Source organism: Pogona vitticeps, chromosome 2, assembly GCF_051106095.1.
Source record: "Pogona vitticeps strain Pit_001003342236 chromosome 2, PviZW2.1, whole genome shotgun sequence".
NCBI classification, from domain to species: domain Eukaryota; kingdom Metazoa; phylum Chordata; class Lepidosauria; order Squamata; family Agamidae; genus Pogona; species Pogona vitticeps.
In genome coordinates this window covers 179,264,349-179,286,310 of record NC_135784.1, presented here as the reverse complement: position 1 = coordinate 179,286,310, position 21,962 = coordinate 179,264,349, and the positions used below count along the sequence as shown (strand labels likewise).

The 21,962-nt window shown below is 42.2% G+C and overlaps 1 protein-coding gene across 5 annotated transcripts in view; it reads left to right on the top strand.

The window, feature by feature from the left end:
- The window catches only part of ARHGAP4 (Rho GTPase activating protein 4), a 72,396-nt gene that overhangs the window by 19,831 nt on the left and 30,603 nt on the right, over positions 1-21,962 (top strand). For all 5 annotated transcript variants that reach the window (XR_013542281.1, XM_020793016.3, XM_078386567.1 and 2 more), the window contains exons 5-9: positions 2,669-2,860; positions 15,168-15,296; positions 16,863-17,084; positions 17,182-17,283; positions 17,979-18,173. Coding sequence is in view for 4 of the 5 variants with exons in the window: in XM_020793016.3 (XP_020648675.2) it covers positions 2,669-2,860; positions 15,168-15,296; positions 16,863-17,084; positions 17,182-17,283; positions 17,979-18,173 (840 nt within the window). In the remaining variant the exon portion in view is untranslated. The remainder of the gene's footprint in view (positions 1-2,668; positions 2,861-15,167; positions 15,297-16,862; positions 17,085-17,181; positions 17,284-17,978; positions 18,174-21,962) is intronic.

The following is a 21,962-nucleotide window of genomic DNA, read 5'->3' as shown; positions in this document are numbered from 1 at the left end:
TGAGGGACTTCTACAGCTGAGGGCCTCCATCACTGCTATTTATGCATTAACTTGTCTTCACTTCCACCTGCTTCTCCCATGATTTCTTCATGTGCTCTCCCCTCTATTCACCTGGCTGTTCCTCTGCATATCCACCACTCGTTCATCTGGATTTTTCCCCCCAGCATGCATCTGTCTTGCAGGATGTGATTCCAGCTGCTGTCACCTTCCATTCTAGTTCCAACAGATGCTTTTCTCTCTGGGCAGTGAATTCACTGCAAAGATCTCACGGTCCATGGCTGTTCATCCCTGACCAAGTCCTACCAGCACATCAGCTGAGCTCCTGGTCATTGTGAAGCCTTCCATGTCTTTAGAATCTCTTGTAAGCAGAATTGTTGTTACCATGATGTATGTAAAAAGGTGCCTCTTACTTCCTGCCTCTCACGTGTCTTGTCCCTGCACTGGTGAGAGTGCTGTGTTCCCCAGCACATCATGTCAACTGTGTTCTATGGTGCTGATGCTAACAACAGCCTTGCCAAAGCTCAGAGACGTTTCCCTCACACTTGTTTTCCAGTCTCAATTTCCTGCTGCAGCTCTTTTCTTGTTGACGGGTTTGTTTCCCCAACCAACCACAATGGCTGTTGTCCTGCATCAAGGTGAGATGTAGAAACTCCCTTGGTGATGGTTTCCCTCACCACTGGGTTAGGGGCCTTGTCTTACCTTTTTCTGTCTTCCCTGCTGATTGTGCAAGTCATAGCCAAGTTACCTTTCCCATCCTGTGGTGGTGAAGACAGCACGTTTCCACAGTGTCTAGAGGGAATTCTGGAGATACCTGTGACTCCTAGATTTCTTCACTTAGTCCCACAATTTTGTTTGTCACCCAGAGCCCCAAACCATTTGTCTCGCAGTAAAGAAAATCTGTTATCAGAAATTTAGTTTTCCTAGAAACTATCTACACAGTCAAATGTCATTTTGCTCTCAAAGGTCTTCATCATGTTCCATCTTTCACAGGACATTCTCTTTCCACCTTTCCCCACTGACCTTGTTTCAAACTTCAGGAAGTCACTTCACACCCTCAGTGTCTGCTGCTGCTCCACAATTTCAGTCTTCTACATTCATTTATCATTATCAATCGGACTCTGGTGTATCTTCTGGGAGGAAAGTGCTTTCTTCAGTCTTGAACTGAAGTCTTGAACCGTCCAGAGCAGATCTTTGCTCTAGATGGGCGGGATAGAAATCCAGTCAATCAATCGATGGATTGATCGATCGATCAATATCCTGCCTCCTGCAGTAGGGGAGCATGCTAGTCACCCATATGTGTGATTCACAGAGATGGTGAAGACAGTGTGCTTATCTGTTACAGTGTTTCTTCAAGTGGTCATCTGTAAATTAACCCATTCCCTCCCACCTTCCTCTCAGGGTATCTGTCCGTGATACTGTAGGCAGAGGACATGTTACTGAGGAGCTACTTGAGGGTAGCTGCACCTGCATGCTGTGGGGGCGAGAGGCTCTCACCAAAAAGATCCATCAGCTCTAGAATATTCTTAAGATGGCTCTGTGCCATCACAAAACCCGTATGTATGCATTTGCAGATGACTGCTTGAAGAAACACAGTTATGGGTAAGCAACCTGTCCTTGTCTAGTTCAGGATGTCATGAGTGATTCTCACAAAAAGCTGCCAGATGAGCCTTGTGGCAGAGTGGTTAAACAGCAGTACTGCAATGAAGCCGCTGCTCACAACTTCAGTTTGATCCTAGGTTCAGGTAGCTGGTTTGAGGCTGACTCAGCATTCCGTCCTTTCAAGGTTGGGAAATTGAGTACCTTGCCTGCTGAGGGAAGGGGGTCAATGTGTAGCCTACAATAAATAAATTGTAAATTGCCCAAAGAGAGCTCTAAGCACTATGAGACAGTATATAAGCGGAACACTTTGCTTCATCCTCAGACAGAGATCTTCATGGCCCTGGTATCCAAGAGTCTTATACAGTGGTGCCTCGCAAGATGAATGCCTCGTGGGATGAAAAACCCACAAGATGAATGGTTTTTGTAATCACTATGGTGCCTCGCAAGATAGTTTCTTCTATGGCCGTGCTTTGTAAGACTTTTTTTTCCCAAGACCAATGCCTCACAAGATGAAAAAAATCATTCGTCTTGCGAGGTTCCCATAGGAATGCATTGCAATGCATTCCTATGGGAAACCTCTTTTCGCAAGACAGCGCTACTCACGGAACAAATTACATTCGTCTTGCGAGGCACCACTGTAGTTGGTGTTGCCGAAGCTTGAACCTAGAATCTGGTATATGCACACCATACACAAGAATCTCTGTCTCTCTTCCCGTGAAGAATCAGAAGCATCCTCACTGTGAGGCAAGAGGAGGTGGCTACCTCAAGGCACAGATATTGGTGGTATGCCACTGAAACTAGTGGAAGAGGAAATAGATTACACAAGCGGAGCAAAACTTCATTGGAATGTTTTCTTGTGTAAAATGTGTTGAACCGAAGAGTAACTGCCAAAAAAGTCTAATTGATAAATGCATAGCATTCCAATTTATTATATAGTGTGACAGTCTGCATGACTGTGTAATCAAGTCCTAAGGTTTGAGGCTCCTATTTTCTAGAGGGCTATGGCTATAACACTGCCTCAACTAGTTATGGTTGTTCTGCTTTTGATATACACACTGTTTCCACGTAGGCCATGAAGTCATACCAGACATACCGTATTGACTGCCTGAATGCAGAAGCCAAGTTACGAGAGGCTGAGCGACAAGAAGAGAAACGAAGTGGTGGGAGGCACCCTGATCCTGGGGGGTCCCCTGGAGGGGCAGGACTTGACAAGACGCCCCGTCGCACCTCACTTCGAAAGGTTGAGCGGCTCCTGGAAAAGGTACTGAAAAAGAAGACTATTCCAGTAGGGATGGTGATGTTCTTAGGATCTTTGTATAGGGAGAGAATGAGGTTTCCGAAAACGGCACTGAAAGAGTCTAGAGGCAATAGCTAATGATTAATGCTTAGGCCTATAATTTGATGCAAGTTTGTCTGGGACTAAGTCACCACAAATATAGTAGAACTGAGTGTGTGTGTGTAGAAATGGGTTATGGAGCTACTGGCTGATTAAATTGACATGTTTTAAACCAGGCTTGTCCAACCTGCGGCCCATGGGCCACATGCGGCCCAGGTCGGCTCATAATGTGGCCCAGTGCAATTTTTTATTTTTAAAGAAATTCCAAAGTTTCAAGTTACACTGTTGGCGCTTGCAGCTGGAATACAGCCGGGACATGTCACAATGGTAGGGGGGGAGAGAGGGAAGGAAGGAAGGAGTGGGAGGGGAGGGGAGAGTGGGGCTGCATGACTGCATTGCACCATCCCCGTCAATAGGTGGGCCCCTCCCGGCCCCATAAAGCCACCGGAGTCGAAGCTGGCAGCCTCTGCTGTCTGAGATCGCAGCTGCTGGTAAGCGTGCTTGGAGCGGGGCTGCGGAGGACGGCTAGGGCTGCCCCCCCATGCGGCCCAAACCAAATTTATGTGCGGTCCAAACCAAATTTTCATTTTCTAATGTGGCCCAGGGAAGGTGAAAGGTTGGATTTAAACAAATGTGAAATGAATTGCTATCAAAGTCTCTATGGATGTCTTTTAAAAGTTTTGAGGGAGTTTTGAGTTTTTTGGTCATTGACCAAAATCCTGTTGCTTAGCATAGTATATAGCAGTGGTGGCGAACCTTTTTGGGCTCGCGTGCCCAAACTGAAAAGAAAAGGAAAAAACCAGCGGGTGGCGTGGTGGTGGCAGAACCAGAAGTGGTGATGGTGGCGGAACTGGAAGTGGTGACAGAAGGGGGAATCGTGGGCACGGAGGTGAGACCCCATTCTGGATCCGCTACCAGTGCCAGGTGCTCTGGATCTGCTTGCTGAAGCACCAGCACTGCAGCTGCAGCCACTTTCTCAGGTTTGGCTGCGTGGGGTGGAGTAGTGATCCAGTGACTTATGGCTTGCATGGCATCGCTGGTATATAGCATTAGAGTAGGCTTATTGAATCAATATGGATTTGGTGAGTCAGTTCCTCCATAAAGTCCACTCATTCAATTGGTCCTACTCTAACTGCAACTTCCTTTAATATAGTAAGTTGCAGTTCAAGTAGGTCCATTTGAATTAACAGAACCTATAGAGGAGGTGACTCCCTAAATCCCTATTGATTCAATGGGCCTACTCCAATGTGATTTTCTGTGTTAAGCAGCAGGAGTTTGGCCATTATTGGAAAGAAATGGCAGTTTTAATTTTAAATATTTTCTTTTTTATAGCTACTACTGCAGTAACCTACTAGAATCAAAATAGCTTAAAAATAACTATACACTTAGTTTGCATCCTCTCTGTCACATTTGTCCTTTACTACTGAAAATTCATTCCTGATGATATATTTACATATGAAAGTATTCAAAAGTTTGAGTCTTAACAATAATGGAGACATATAAATGCAGGTAACAACTTTAAAGGAAAAAAAATCAAAGATAATTTCATTTAAGACAATTTGTCTATGTTTATGAACTTTTGGATCAGAAAATATAATTATTTAATACAATGAGATGGTAGAATGTTTTTATTATCTGTTTTGAAATACTTTTGCAGGTTGTATCCAACTGTACATTTCTAATGTAGAAATCTATGGCTCAGTTTTTAAAGTCATTTGACTTGGAAAGTTAACTGTGAGAATACAGAACTTGAAAAAGTTACTTCTTTGGACTCCTAGCGGATTCTGTAAGTTATGGTCCAAACAGTCCAAGCTCTGAAAGTACATTCCTCCCAGTTCTGTAGGTGGAATCTCACCAAATGGAGGTCATATCAGTCCCACTAGCCTTTCCAACTGGAAGAACAGTATGATAGCATCTTGTTTATGTCGCTTGATGTAACGTTTTGCAAGCCCATGATCATAACAAAGCCATTTTAGATACTTTGATGTGGGCCAAAATCACGTTGCACAACTCTAATGAGTGTGTAAAGGCTGATGACTTCATCAGCCACAGACCTTAATCTTTAATGCAAATTGTTTTCTCCCCTCCTCTCCCAAGATCTCTTTTAACCTGGGGAAGCCTTTGAGAGCGTCAGGACAGGAAGCCTTTAATATAAAAAAATTGCCATCAGCTGTCCTGATCCTGGTGATTTCCAGATATTAAAGGCTCCCAACCCTGTCCCAAGGCTCCCAAAGGTTTCCCCAGGCTAAAAGGCACCCTTCAGAAGCCTAGGGACCCAAGGGGAGGAATAGGAAAGTTTATATTACAAATGAAATACTTCAGCTGATGACACTATCAGGATTTAGACATATGTAGTGGTGCAACAGGACCCTAGCCATGGCTTATTTTGTCATAATAATAAAATATAAATTCTTACTATCTTACTATGCATTTAGCAATCTTTAAAACAAAGGTGACATGAGGGGCATTTTTGTGGTCTCCAGGAGAGCCTTCTCCCATTTTTGACCCTTAAAATTGGAAAACCATGCCTCCAGATTATGGTTTTCCCTTAAACAAAGTTGTTTGCTGCATCTAAGGGCTCTAGTATGGTCCATGGGGAATATGCTCACCCTCCCTATCCCTGCCCGTCCCATGAGGAGCACACTGCCAAGAGACCAAGTCTTAGCTGTCCTCTCCAGTTCTGAGCTGAAATGGGGTTTTGAAGTGACAGATTCTCTTGCCTCTGCAGCTTTAAGGTGACTTGGAAAAGCAGAGCCAAAGCAGGTGGGAGCTTTCTGTCCCTTAAGGCAGTAGTCCCCAACCTTGAGCCTCCAGATGTTCTTGGACTTCAACTCCCAGAAACCCTGGCCAGCAGAGGTGGTGGTGAAGGATTCTGGGAGCTGTGGTCCAAGAACATCTGGAGGCCCAAGGTTGGGGACCACTGCCTTAAGGTGAGATGAGCAAGCTTTGAGGGGCCAAATTAGCTCCAGAGCAAGTTCATTTTAGTTTCCTGTTTTTTTTATTTTTGGCAACTTTAAAAAAGATGCAGGCACGGCGCACCTTCTTCAGAAGGAGAAGCACTGTTCCTGGATATTCCCAAGAGCTGCGATGCCCACAGGCAAGGGAGGGTGCTCTGCAAAAAAGGGCTTGGGGCAGCGCATGTAGCCTGCACACTGCATGATTTCAACCCCCACCTTACGGGATAGGCATAGTCCTTGTGAGAACAAAGTTTTGGATGGTTACTGAAGGCTTGGCACAACTCAGCTTCCCTTCCCTTCCTTTCTGTGGAGTTCCTCCTTGTGCTGCTGGCTGGGCTGATCTAGGAGTTTGTTCCCTTTCTTAGTTATACAGAAGCAGTTTAAGCACTGCATGTGCCCTGTGACTTCTTTGTGCAGACATTGAGTAATAAGTCAATGAACTGATAGTTGCTATCTCAAAAGGATAGTGACAGGGGTTACATTCTCTACATTCAAGGCAGTGGTTGTGACTCGTAACCCGTGACTCATTATCTGATATCGGTACCACACTGGATTCTTAGGGATGCCAGAATGGCTAGAGCTTCCTTTATGCCCCTTGATAGTGATGGTATGTAAGGGATGATAAACATACATCCTGACATTTTCTTTGACATTCTTTTTTGTCTTTGAAGCCTTGGAGATAATCTCTTTTTTGCTCTACTCATTTTAACTTCTTCTTCCAAGATTGTCTGTTGTGTCATAGTGTATTCCCTAACCATTTCTTAAAACCTGAGAAATGCTTGTAGACTTACAAATTAATTCTGTAGGTGCTAATGCATTGTGCACATCAGTTTAGTAAAATAGTGTGTGCAGCCTTTGGGTTCCTGTATTCCTGCTGTACAAATGAAACTGGAAACTACTGGTGTCACTCTTTGAATCCAGGGGTGTGGGTGAGAAATCTGTGACCCTTTAGAACAGGGGTCTCCTACCTGCAGCCGCACAGGCCCCCCGATATTTCTCTGTGTGGCCCTCCAACCTGCTTGTTTATTGCTATCGCCCTCAAGGCATTTTCTCTCAGACGTACACTGTTCTTCCTGCCTCAGGCGGCACCATCTACAGCTGTTTTTTTCCTCCCTTTCTTACAAAAAAGACAATAGCAACATTGTTTCCTCTGGTCTCCATGGTTTCTTCTGTCAGCATCCTCTTGGTCTTATCCTCCATACTAGCATTTTGGTCATTCTTCTCATGCATCTGTGATGACAGGAGCTGGTGAGTGGCCCCTAGGGTTGAGAGGAAAGGAGTACTGTACTCTCTTAGCAGGGAAGATCATGAGATTCCCACATCCCAAGTTCTCTTTCCTCTGGCTGCCATTTTGCTTCTCATTAGTGAGGTTTGGCTGACAAGCAGTGATATGTATGTGCATCCTGCATATACTTTGAAGCCATCTTAATGGCATATCCTTTGCTCTAGGTGGGACACTGTCCTTTCAGTCACTCTTTCTCTCTGCCTGGTCCTTTTTAGAGGGTCCCCAATTGTTAGAGTATTAGCTTGTGTAGATTTAAATCTCAAGGCATTGTGTTTATTCAGAAATAAATCTCATAGTTTTCAATGTAGTTAGGATTGCAACTCTGCCATCTGGTAGGTCATATTCATAATCCATTTTTTAAAAAAATCTTCCTAGCTTGTACATATGGCCCAATATTCCTGATAACGGTAGAGACAGGGGTCTTTTTTCTTCTTTGCCATGGTCAAAACGAAAACTCCCAGCGAACAGCAGCCAGATTGGGATGGATTTGATAGGAAAAGGAAGAGTCAGATCCCTAAAACAATACTTCACATAGTTTTAGCTGTTCAAGGATAATATTGAAAGTCCGCAACTACTGCTTTGCTAAAAATTCTGTAAGAAGATGTCTGCAAAAGAAACTTCTGTTTCAAAGAAATGAAAAATTGTAGACAAGCACTCTGTCTTTAATGACAGTGGGACTACTGAATACAGTGGTGCCTTGCTTAACGAGTGCCTCGCTGAGCGATGAAATCGCTTAACAAGGCACTCTGGGCCATCGCTGGAGCATTCGCTCAGCGATGGCCCCTATGGCGTTTTTCGCTGTGCGATGATCGCTAAGCGATTCGCTTAGCGATTTTCGCACAACGAAGCCGGGGAGAACAGCTGATCGGCGGTTCCAAAATGGTCGCCGGAAGGTCCGCGCCGCATTTTCGCGCCCTGCCCTCGCTTACTGAGGGTGCGAAAATGGCGGCACTATGAAGAAACATCGCTTAACGGTGAGTTTTCAAGCTTTTTTTATTCCGTTTAGCGATGTTAAGGTTAGCGAGGCACCACTGTACTTCTTTGTTTTAAACAAGGATAAAGCAGTTTGCCTGCTATGTCTTGAAACTGTCTCAGTATTAAAGGAGTGTGTGTATGTGTGTGTGTGTTTAGTCGTTTAGTCGTGTCCGACTCTTCGTGACCCCATGGACCAGAGCATGCCAGGCCCTCCTGTCTTCCACTGCCTCCCAAAGTTGGGTCAAATTCATGTTGGTCGCTTCGATGACACTCTCCAGACATCTCATTCTCTGTTGTCCCCTTCTCCTTTTGCCTTCACTCTTTCCCAACATCAGGGTCTTTTCCAGGGAGTCTTCTCTTCTCACAAGATGGCCAAAGTATGGGAGCCTCAGCTTCAGGATCTGTCCTTCCAGTGAGAACTCAGGCTTGATTTCCTTTAGAATGAATAGGTTTGTTCTCCTTGCAGTCCAGGGGACTCTCAAGAGCGTCCTCCAACACTACAATTCAAAAGCGTCAATTCTTCAGTGGTCAGCCTTCTTTATGGCCCAGCTGTCACTTCCATACATCACTACAGGGAAAACCATAGCTCGGACTTTTCTTGGCAAGGTGATGTCTCTGCTTTTTAAGATGCTATCGAGGTTTGTCATTGCTTTCCTCCCAAGAAGCAAGCTTCTTTTAATATCGGGGCTGCTGTCCCCATCTGCAGTGATCATGGAGCCTAAGAAAGTGAAATCTGTCACTGCCTCCATATCTTCCCCTTCTATTTTCCAGGAGGTGATGGCAAATAGAAGGGAAAGATATGGAGGCAGTGACAGATTTAAAGGAGTACAATGTTAAAAGGCACTTTGAATCCTGCCATAAGAGCTACTCAATATATCAAGGACAGGTGAGAGTAATCAAGGTAAATTCTCTTTTTAAAAAAAATCAATGTTTTTGCAGCTAAACAGTCTTAGAAAGTACGTTGAGGAGAACCTGTCAACTGTGAGGGCCAGCTATTGTGTTGCTAAATGTATTGCTGAGAGTGGTAGGCCATTCACTGATAGTGAATTAGTTTAAAAGTGCATGGTTAAAGTAATGGAGGCAATGTGCCCTGCTAAGGTATCTTGTGTTAGTTATTTTGTGTTAGTCAGTTTATCTGCATTTACAGGAGGAACTAGAAGAGCTGCATATGTCACTGATTGGCAAGGCAAAAAAGTTTGATTTTTTTCCTTTGGCATTAAATGAGAGCAATGATGTTATAGACACTGCTCAGCTACTAATATTTATCAGGGGAATAGATTCCAACTTCAGAATTACAGAAGAATGATGTGCACTGAAGAGTTTGAAACAAATTGAAAGGCACTACAACTGCAGAAAACATATTTTTGAAGGTGCATGAATCAGTAGAAAAGCTTAGTCTGAGGTGGGATAAATTGAAAAGCATCACGACTGATAGTGCAAGAAATATGGTGGGAAGTGAAGCTGGTGTAGTTGCAAGATTCAGTAAAGAAATATTGAACGCAAATTGTATACTTCCCATGCAAATTCACTGCATCATCCACCAGCAAGCCTTGTTTGGCAAGTGGGAAAGTGTGGCACACATTGTTGTATGCAGCATTAATAACATGGCCTTACTGAACATTTTTGTGAAGCAATTTAGTGAAAACAACTTCTCAGACTTCTCATGCTGCAATGAATTAACATCTGAGCAGGATGGGAATTTACAATTCAATGGTTAAAGACACATCAAAACACTGAACCTTATTGCAAGTGGAATTCCAGAACAGATTCACTGTTTGCCATAATCATGGACAGGAAATAAGAATGTTTCAGAATCCATTTGAAGTAGTACCAGAAGATGCAAGCATCTTTTTTTTCAGATGGAAGTACAGTGGTGCCTTGCTAGATGATGATAATCCGTTCCACTGAAATAGCTGTTTAGCGAAATAATTGTCTAGCGAAAAGCATTTCCCCATTGGAATGCATTGAAACCTGTTTAATGCGTTCCAGTGGGGAAGAATCATCATTGTCTAGTGAAGATCGGCCATAAGAAAGCCGCTTTGCAACCGCCAATCAGCTGTTTAAATCGCTGTCTTTCGAAGCTTAGGTCCCAAAAACACCTGTTTGCGAGCACAGAGGGAGCTGTCAAAATCGTCGTATAGCAAAAATCAGTTTGCAAAGCAGGGACCAAACATTGTCCAGCAAAATTCCCCCATAGGAATCACTGTTTTGCGAATTGCTATAGTGATTGCAAAAAGCCAACGTCTAGCGAAAAAACTGTCATACAGGGTAACTGTCTAGTGAGGCACCACTGTATTTGATATGTGAGCCAGTGATCATCCCAGAGACATTTTACAAAGAAGATAGTCTGTTAGATTTCTATTCTGGTCTACCTGATATATTTATGAACTGGAAGAAATTTGTTGCAGTCTTTAGCACCACAGATTTTTTCCAAGATGAAAATTGTGAAATCCAAGTGTTGATTAAGACTGACAGATGAACATGACATTTTAAGGGTGTCTGCCACAAACTTTGACTTGGTCGTTAATGTCTTGGTTAACAGAAAATAGCCACACAAATCACACTCACAAGGTAAGCATGTGTAACTAGATAAAAGGTTTCCACAGTAAAATATTTTTCCAAAATGGATCGCATTCAAGTTAACATTCTTCATTGATGTCTGAATATTTACTTTTGATCTAAACCAGTAGGTTAATAATTTTGTTACATTCTGATTTAAGATGTGGCCCTCTTTAGGCATTGCACACTTTAATGTGCCCGCCATGTCCCAGAAGGTTGGGGACCCTTGATCTAGAATGTTGTTGGGCTGCAGTTTGCATCAGCTTTAGCAGCATTATAAAATGGCATATGCCAGGAATTGCAATCCTGTTAACATCTGGAGGGCCACATTTCCCCTCTCCTTTTGTAGGATTCAACCATGAAGATTTTTCTCTTCCTTGTGATTCAAAAGAATGCGTTTTCCTAGAAGTCAGCTGACTGTGCTAATCACTTTCATGATTAAAATATATGAGGAACGCTTAAGTTTTATTTGTATCAGAGCATTACACATTTTAAAATTATGAAATATAAGTAAAAATGAAAAACAAATTAAAATGTTAGAAATTACTGTCATTCGTGGTCATTTTGCTCATCGGATAGTATGGTAGTTGCTTCTTAAACTCCTCACTGACAGGTCGTGCTTTGAGATAATCTCATAGCTTCCTGATCTCTGCATGTATTTGGGGTTCTCGTCTTCCTTTTAATTTATGTTTCCTCCTCGGACTGCAATTTCTGGCTTGAAGACCTGATTCACATGTCATAGTTAAGTCAGAGTTCCTGAGAATTCTTAGGAATTACAATGAGCAAGAAAGCGGGCCTAAGTCACTTAGCCTCTCTCATTTGGCTCTTCCTGGCAGCTTCCTGCCCTTTCTAGGAAGCGGGGGAGGGGGGAATACAATTCCCAAAATCCAGTAGCTATCATGTCTAGTAGTCATGCAGGCTGAGGGATTCTGGAAATGGTAGTACCTTCTCCAAGTTCCAAGCTGAATATATCAGGGAACAAACTACAGTTTATTTAGTTATGTTGGAACTGGGGCCCTTGGTTTATTGCTCTCTCATATTTTGATACCTTCTGATTTTGATGATGTATTGAGCCTTATATGCCAGCTTCGATCAAAAGGTGGCCTAAAATATTTTAAAATTATTTATTTATTCTGTTTAAATATTTTAGAAGTTGCTGTCCTGGACCAGATCTATTCAGCACTGGTTAGTCCTCGCCTTGAGTACTGTGTCCAGTTCTGGACACCACACTTCAAGAAGGATGCTAATAAACCTCAGCACGTTCAGAGGAGGGCAACAAGGATGGTCAGGGGGCTGGAAACCAAGCCTTATGATGAAAAGCTGAAAAAATTAAGCATGTTTAGCCTTGAGAAAAGAAGGCTGAGGGGTGATATAGATAGCACCTTTCTAAAACTTGAAATACAGTCATACAGAGGAGGGGAAAGATCTGTTCTCGATCATCCCAGAGTGCAGGACACGCAACAATGGGTTCAAGTTACAGGAAGCCAGATGAAGTTTTTTGAAATATTAAAATATATTTTGCCAGTACTTTAGAACAAATTGCCACAGCCATAGCAATAATATTGCACTATAACCAATAAAGGACTTTCATTAGAAGAAACTTCCAGTATAAGTGTGTTTTCAAAGCTTTGATAAAGATGGTTTGGTACCAATTATAAAGCCCATTGGAAAGAATTAAATAAATTAGGAGCCACTACTGAGAGGGTTCTGTTCTTGCTGCTTGTCACACTACTGGTTTTAAAAGTAGGCTAATTAATATGATCCATCATTGATCTTCCTGTATGGCCTGAATCATATGGGCATAGCTAATTCTTCAAATTATGTGGCAGTAGCCATTTAAGGCTTTGCACATATTTACATGAATATATTCATAATCTGAGAATAGACACAGGTAAAGAACTGGAGCAGAGGTTCTTAACCTTTTTAGAGGTCAGTACCCTATTGAATCCCAAAATACATTCCCCCCCAAAAAATGTGTTCCAATTTAATTGTTAGAAAATTACATTTATTGTAAAACAATTTATTTACTAAAAAAACAGACAAACATATACAGTATGTATTGACATAAAATTAAAATGTCTTAATTTTTAGTGGCTAATTTGTTGTTTTTGCATAACAATATTTTGGAAATGCTGTTCCTTTTTTGGAACTGCACGTATGTCATCACTTGCATTTAAACGATTTCTGGTTTTTGTTTTTATAAGCAAAAGTGAATAAAATCCCATTTCACACAGATCAGGTGATAGCAACTGGTAGAAGTGTCTGCAATGCTGCCTTCACCAGTTGTGGAAATGGTTCTAACTGAGCACACCATAATTGCTCTAAGTCAAGTTTTTCAAATTCCATTTGAATACATGCATTGGCATGTATTTCAATAAGATCATCATTTATAAAATACCGTTGTTAATAAAATTAAAGTAAAAAAAGAAATTGATCCAGTATCCATCTCTGCCCTTTGCCAATATTTCCTGTGGAAAAATATCCATGAAAAGCTGCACTCAGTTGTTGCAGATGTTTTACAAGTTCAGGGAAAATTGTGATTTTCTCATTTTCCAGAACAATTTCATCAAGCAAGGGAAAGTTTGCAAAATTACAATTTTCAACTCGATCTATCTAAATTTTTAGTTTTTCAATAAAAGCAGATAAATGTTTCAGTTCTTACCATGTCCTTACATTGATATATTGTATTTAATTCATTCAGGTAAGTGAATATACAGTATCTGCTAAGTAGATCAGTTGAAGTATTGCCTCTCTTATTTCAAAATATGTAACTAAATTACAGTTTTGATTAGTAAGAAGCTGAATATTTTCCTTGAGCATTACAAAAACCCTGATTAATATACGTCCCTTGGAGAACCACCTTATACCAGTGTGATAAAGAAGCACAGGATGGTCAGCACAGATTTTTTCTAAAAAAGCATGAAAGAGATGATGATTAAGCCCTGTCCTTGGATATAATTTACTACATTTACTGCAGTAACTAAGTGTTTTCAATTTTCTGGCAAAGTTTTCAATGAGAATGCATGGTGGTGCAACATGTGATATGTTATTATAACTTGTGGTACTTCTTCCTTCATATATGCAAAACATCTGGAATTTTTGCCTAACACCACAGGAGCGCCGTCAGTGCAAATTGAGCCTATTACATCCATTGGTATTTGATGCTTCAAAAATGCATCCCTGGCTAAGAAGCACTGAACTAGAGAATAACCTCTTTCTTTCTTTCTTTCTTTCTTTCTTTCTTTCTTTCTTTCTTTCTTTCTTTCTTTCTTTCTTTCTTTCTTTCTTTCTTTCTTTCTTTCTTTCTTTCTTTCTTTCTTTCTTTCTTTCTTTCTTTCTTTCTATGCTAGTCATTCATAGAAGAAAGACTTTTTAATGCTTTGTTTTTCATTCTATATTATGATGCCCCCAAGTGGTCCAAAATAGCTTTAAAATGAGCAAATCAGCATGTGGCCCTCAACCATGCCAATTAAAAGTGGCCCCTAACAGTATGTCATAAGACAGGAGTTTCGGGCGAATTTGATTATTTATGTATTCAGTTCACACTGGGAACCCAGCTGGAGAGAACCGAGAGTCAAACGAAGCTGGAGTCTCTGACTCCAAAGGGAAGAGGGTTTATCTTAGTAGGAGGGGATTTATTTCTTGTTTGTTGGTGTGTGTTTTTGTTTGTTGTGGCTACCAAATGGCTACTGAGGATGAGTATAAGATAACAGTATATTAGACAGAGAATATTACTACAAGGGTTAATTGGAAAGAGAATATGATTAGCTATGACACACATAAGCAAATATGCAAAAAGGAGGCATACTGTTTTCTGCCTAGTTTAACAGTTGGTCACATGTGGGTAGCCCTTGGAGTGACATTGCTACTATTGGATAGGGCTGGGATTTTTTAATTTCTTGGACTAGAAATCCCATAGTTCTCCATTTGGAGAGTTCTACCTGCTAGAGATACACTTTATAAACACTGAAATGTGTCTCACCTATGAGAAAGGCCTTAGCTGGAAGGCACTGACAATTAGCTCAGCCTAGCTCCACCTTTGCTTCCTGTTCCTGCCCCAGTGCTAGCGGAGAACTTCCTTTCTGAACAGGAAACTAGGCAGGGCTAGGCCTAGCTAAGCCTTAAAGCCTTCCATTTGAGGTCTTTCTCACAAGTGAGCCACATTAAGGTGCCTATAATGTGTATGCCTGTCAAGTAGAACTCCCAGAATGGAGAACTGTGGGATTTGTAGTCCAAGAACTCAGACAATCCCTTTCCTATTTGTGCGTCAGAAGCAGTGTCTTTTCAACACAGAGATTTTAACTGGGGGAAGTTTAGGAGAAAAAGATCCCTGGCAGCTTAAGCCTGGAGCTCAGAAAATATTGTAATTGCTAGAACACTGCTAAGGGATTCTTGGTATTGTAGTAACACCCCCTCCAAGTTTCACTGACCTTAGTGATCCCCTTACCCCTTGCAGAGGCAGTCCAAATTTGTGGAGAGCAAGCTGAAATGTGCCAAGGCCCGGAATGACTATCTGCTGAGCCTGCATGCTGCCAATGCTGCCATCAGCAACTATTACGTGCGTGATGTTGCCGACCTGCTAGATGTGAGTTTGTATTCTGCCTACTCTGTGTGAGCAAGATGTGTACAAATGGTACATGAAATAGTGTTGCATATTTGACAGTTACCCTTGTGACATTTACCTACTTCTAATGGTGTGTCCATGCGTATGTCTACACAACAGATGAATACTAGTTTCATTTAAAAGTCCCAGCTTCTCTTACAACCCTAGAAACTGTCCTTTGATGAGGATGAATACTTAAGGCTTCTTAGCCTCTTTCGTAGGAGTACAATTGTCAGGAATTCCTGGAGACAGAGAGAGAAGGGGAGAACACTTTTAAACTAATCTGAACTGGCAGAGTTGATATTCCAGTGCTGGTTCTTAGCTTTTTGTCTTACAGATGTTTTAAATTTCAGCTTCCAGAATTAACCCCAGTCCATTGTCATGCTGGCTAGCACATCTAGAAACTGAGGTCCAAAATGTCTGGTGGTCCAACTATTGTGAACGTCAGCCTTAAAAACTGGAGTTGGCTCCTTCAGTATGCCATTTTTAATGCATGGGCAAGGGATTGAGAAAGATAGTAGGTGGAATGCTACTACCAAGATAGGAATTTTTTTGTTTCATTTAAACACACCACTGTTTAATTCTCATGGGTGCAGAAAACGGGAGAAATCTTGTGGAAACTGGTAGTTTTTTCTAACAGTTTGAAAATAGGGCCCTGCATTCTATTAAGTCTTCTTTTATCTCCTACAATCTTTATCCCACCCTGTTAGTATTCTCCAGTGTTCTAAGATTTCTTACCATGTGTGTGGGGAGAAACTAGACACCCAAATATTCCAAATCCACAGTTTTCTTGTTTTTGTTGTCAACATGCTGAAACTTCCATGACTTAATTTGCATTGTATGTCAATTTTGTAGTACAGTGGTGCCTCGCTTAACGAGCGCACCTTTTAACGACGAATCCGCATAGCGATGTGATCGCAAAAGCGATCGCATTGCGATGTTTACCTAGGCAAAAACTCACATTGCGATGATCGGTAAGCGTTTCGCTTACTGATCTTCGCATTGCGATGGTTTTTTAAACAGCTGATCGGTGGTTCCCAAATGGCCGCCGGGTGCCCAAAATGGCCACTGCAAGTGTTTTTGCGCCCTGCCTTCGCTTACTGAGGGTGCAAAAATGGCGGCGCTATGGAGGAACTTTGCTGAATGGTGAGTTTGGGCCCCATAGGAACGCATTAAACCAAGTTTAATGTGTTCCTATGGGTTTTTTCGATCTGTTTAGCGATGTTTCTGCATAGCGACAATTAATCCGGAACGGATTAACGTCGCTATGCGGGGCACCACTCTATTTTAATTCAGTTTTGGACAATGACCTTAGGCACTTCAAATAGTTGTGTAGAGATACAGTGGTGTAGCTTCCCTTCATCATTTAGCTAAAATGATAGGGAAGGTATTTTTTGTTGTACATGATATTTCATCCTATTGCAATGAGACAGCTATGAAGGGTACGGAAGTCTCTGTTAGAAATGGAGCTGGCCAACCTAGTGAGCAGCACATGAACTGAGCATGAACTGAACTTGTTTTTCTGTTTTTGTTTTTGATGGTACCCAGTGTTTCGACCTCGGCTTCCACCTTTCACTGGGCAAGGTGCTGAGAACTTACCTAGCAGCAGAATCCCGGGCCCAAGCATCTTGGCAACAGGGTCTGTGCACTATTGAAGGAGCAGTTGATGCCCTGGACCCACTGGGAGATAAGTCCAGGTTGATGGAGGCCAACCCTGCTGCTTACTGTCCTCCTGTGTGCTTCGACTACCAGCCTCATGAGGGTGATGAGGTGAGGGACTATTTATTCCTGGGTTCCTGTGGAAGTGCTTGGCTTTCTGTTCAGTCCAGCCCTCACTCCTTCCTTTCTATTGCCATTCCATTTTCAGGTATCTGAAGTCCGGGCTGAAGGCCCCTTGAGAAATGAACTAGTGTCTCGGTTCCAGCACATCCAGTCTCGCCTCAATGCCATCACTCTGGAGACCGATGAGGTGAGTGATGGCAGAGTTTTTACAAAGCTCCTACCCTTTGCCCCCCAACATCTTTGAATCTGAAAATAGTCAAATGGTAGCCAGGGATACTGCTGGTGAGAGCAGTGTTTAATAATAATAATAATAATAATAATAATAATAATAATAATAATAATAATAATAATAATAATAATAATAATAATAATAATAATAATAATAATAATATAATTTATTGTCATTGTAAGTATATACACAGTATACCATACAACGAAATTCACAGACACCCAGAGACCAGACACATGCACACACATAACATTCCCCAAACACTCCCCACCCACTAGAAGTCCCCCACTAAAAATACAAACATCTACACCTCAGGCCAAGTAACACAGTCCAACTAATTATTCACTACTGGTGGTCTTTAAGCTCATTATTAATTGCAATTATAGCTCTAGGATAAAAACTATTTATTTATTTATTTATTTAATGTTGTATAATGTTGTGCAATAACTAGGCCTAGTTCTTGTTGAGGTGGTAAACTTTTATCTGGCCCATACCACTTCAAGTGGCTTCCCTAACCTCTGTGTTAGCATTACAAAGGAAACAACGGGTCATCTCATTGTTTTCAACTGGGACTTTTTATAAATAGCCCTGAGAATTTATGTATTTTTCTTGCAGAATTCTCTGAGAATGTAGTTTTCTGTTTCTTTCTGCAGGTAAACAAGACTCTGAAGGCAACCCTGCAAAGCCTGCTGGATCTGTTGGCAGTCGAGGAGCCGGAAGCGCTTGATGCCTTTCAGGGTTGTCAGTCTACAGAATCTCTCAAGTCTACAGGCTCTGATGCAGGAGGGAAACAAGCCTTGGCAAAGCGCAGGGCCAATCAGCAGGAAACAGAGAGCTTCTACATCATGGTATGACCCTAGATTGTTTGAACACTCGCAGCATCTTAAGTCTGTCCTACAAGCTTTATTCCCTCAAATAAATGGTTCTTCTTAAAATGTCCATCATTTATATTGAACAAAAAAGGGAAAGTGAGAGCAGCACTGGTCCTGTAGATTTGCTCAGTTTTGTACTGGGTTTGTTCAATATATATATATTTGGGTGGAAAATGCCCCCCCATGAAACAAAGCACCATATTCTCAATAGTTCTGTGACACAAGAGGGGAACGAACAACTGAGATAGCTTGTGTTGACATTTTGGTATCAGAAGTAGAAAAATAAAATAGCAGCTTTAACTAAGATGAGCACAGTCCACCAGGTCATTCTGTGGGTGAGGCAACTGGAAAGGGGGTTTGCATCTGCTCACTGCCCAGAAGGAAGGAGATTGTGTGACCAATGTTTTTGAAAATTGGTTGCTCTCAGTTCACCTTCAGTTTCTTTCCTTACCCCACTCTGGAAACTTCTCTTTCTACCATCTCCTAAACTGGAGAAATCTAGAAATCAGTAGTTTTGCTTTCATCTTTCTGGCATATTTGCCTTTTCTTACTTCTCCATATTTTCTGACTTCTCTCACATAGACATGGACATTTTTACCCTTTCTTCCTTGTTTCTGTTCACTTCTTCTTCTGTTCTTCTCAGCCTTCCCCTACACCCCAAGGGTTTTCTTTCCTTTCTGCCTCTTTTCTCTTCTTCTGAAAAACAAAAATTGAGAAAAGAATTTGCAAGCCAATCAATGGACGCAATGGGATTTCCTGTAGGAGGCATGGTTCAAAGGAACTACCTTAACAAGCTGTTTTTTAAAAAAAGAATCTTCTCCAATCTTTTCCTCCTTTGATTACCTTTTTGGATGGTTGTTTAGATACTCTAGTCAAGTGCAACAGCCCTGGCGCCAAGCTTTTTAAAAAAGTCTTTGCAACCTAATTCTGAGCTATATATTAAAACGGCTTTGTTTGCCCTTAGCAGAAAAAAAGGAAAGTCTTTGCAAGACTTTTCAAAAGAGGCTTTGCTTCATCCTTAGCTGTTAAAAAAGGAAAAAGCTTGCCATAAGGCTTTGCTTGCTGTTCCTGACTCTGTACTGGCACAAAAGCTATTCTGCATTGGTTCAAGCAATCAAATATCCGAGTCAATGTGAATTAATCGGTTGCTTAAAAAAGTAGAAGCCCTATCAGCAGAGAGGGAAATTATGGATTTGAGGGAGAGAGCAACTCTGAGCTGATTTGCATTTCCCTTTGCATCATGTGATCAATGACAAAACATGTGAATCAGCCCACCCCAACCCCATAGCATTTCCCACATTTCCCCCCTGCCTAGTTGCTCTTCTGTTGTGACTCAGCCTCTTTCGGATGAAGATCTTGTCTGATAACATTAAAGAAGGTGGTGGTGAACTGTATCACTGAAAATCTCCTAGAGCTAGATGCTTAATGGGAATGGTGGTGGAAATGGGAACATTCAAATAACTTTAGAAGAAGTTGTCAGAGTTCGTAGTCATCCAAACACTTCCTTCTCCCTATGCCAGTTTGCCAAGATAAGAGTCTGTGTGGAGCTTAAAGGCAAAAGCATCTTTATGCCAGTCAGTTATAGGCTCGCTGAAGAAGCCCAGCTAGTCCACGAACCACCATGGGCCTCCCCAAAACAGAAGCCCTTTTACCAACAGATTTATCACCAATGTTAATAGATCAGGATGAAGCAAGTATGTTTTCTCTGTCTGATAAATATATATATATATATAAAATCTACTGAAGACTCCTCTGGAAATAACAAAGGTTTATTCATGGCCTCTGTGAATGCACACAAGTGGGTTAAAACAGTGCCTGTGCTGGTGCTCTCGGAATCTTCCAGAGCTTAAGAGAAAAGTAACAAAGTTCAAATTGCCCCTATAGTGCAAGCTCCGCCTGCCTCAACCCCCAGTTCCAATTTTTCCGCATTGGAGTTGGGACCTCTCATTAGAGCTACTGCTTTTCTACCTTTTTACGGATTTTTTCAGCTTGACGGTTTTTTTCCTGAGAATTTCAATTGATCTGGTGCCCCTGACTTTGGACTGTTTGACTACTCTACTGGATTGCAACTACTTGTTGATTAAGACTGTTGATTAGGATTTCCCGCGCTTTAATCTACCGCCCCCGGGGCACGCGCCGGCCACACTTCCCCTATTTACTTAATTATAGACTTCGCGTTCACTTTATGTCATACTCGGGGCCATTCAGCCGGTGTTCCTCCTGTTCTCGTAAATTGCCTTTTCAAGACGGACACAATTTATGTGTTTTTTGCCTTGGAGAAAGTCATCAGCCTCACCTGTGTAAGCACTGTAAAAGCTTTACAAAGGCAGCTCTCAGGGCTCATCAGCAAAGGCTAAAGTATTTTCTGTGGAACAAAACCTTCTCAGCCTCTCAGCCTTCTGAGATGGAGTTTACCCCAACCCCATCAGTTAGGTCTGAGGTGCGCGTTGCTTCTCCACCACCTCCTTTGACCTCTAAAGCTACTACTAAAACAATTGAGCAACTTAAGAAGAAACCTGGTCCTAAAAAGCCACAGACCTCCACTTTTTCCAGTTCTACCAACGACCTGAAACAAAAGAAAGCATCGAATAAACTTAAAAGAGAAACCAAAGGAACAGCCTTTGCAGATACCCCCAGTCTTGGCATCGGTTCCTTCTCCTATTCTAGAGGACTCTTCTCGGGACCGAGAATCCCTCTCAGAGGTGGCAGCTTCATTACCACCTCGTCAACAAGATGCTTTGCTGATCGATGTGGTCAGTCACCTACTGCAAGCCAGCTAGTCCATTCTATTACTAGTTCGGCGGTTGCCACTCTTAGCCCTGTGTCCACCGGGCGTGCGTCATCAACCCCTTTGTCAGAGTCGATTTGCTTGCAAACTGATTCTCCACCTAGAAAGAGATCGGCCAAGAAAAAGCACCTAACTTCCTATCAACGCCGAGACTCTCGACAGAAGTTGGTGTTCTTAGCAAAGTAGGCTCGACGCCATCATAGGCATTCTGAGGATGACTCCGTTTACGAGATCGAGAAAAAGAAGCGGCATCAATGTCGTCGGGATTACTCTGATTCAGATTCAGAGTATGAGGTATCCCCCCAAGAGATCTAAGCGTCGACGTCGACAAGCCAGGTCGGAATCTACCTCCTCTTTGACGTTGAGCGACTACAAGAGGAAAAAGAAGAGGGCCCGTTACACATACTCTTCTTCATGTTCTCCTTCCTGTTCCCCTCCCTTGGAAACATCGACACCGTAAACACTTCGACGTCGAAGCTTGTAAATCTGCCAAACACTCTCATAAGACAACTGTTCCCGGCGATCAAGAGAAGGAATAGTCGACAACGAAGGGATCACTACTTACTGGTCAACAGCCTCATCTCACAGAAACGGCTAGGCACAGTGCAAAGAAGTCAGCTTGCCCAGCAATTTCTGAACAAGAGGATGATGCCCTGTCTCAAGCTTCTGAGGAAATTCCAGGGGGAGCTGATCCATAGGAATCAGATGCAGCTGATAATCATCCTTCCTCCCTCTCTGAGGATTTTTCCTCGTACGTCCAAATGGTGTCTCACATGGTGAAAACTTTAAAAATGAATATGGAACAGACACCTGCTCCTACTGAAGATTTAATTTTTGGGGACATCAACCAAGAACGTTCCCCTCCCCTAAGCTTAGCCTACATTCCAGCTCTTATGGACTTAATTAAAGAGCATTGGGCTCAGCCAGCAAACTCATTGCCTGTATCTTGCCGGACAGAAAATCTTTATAGAGTCCAT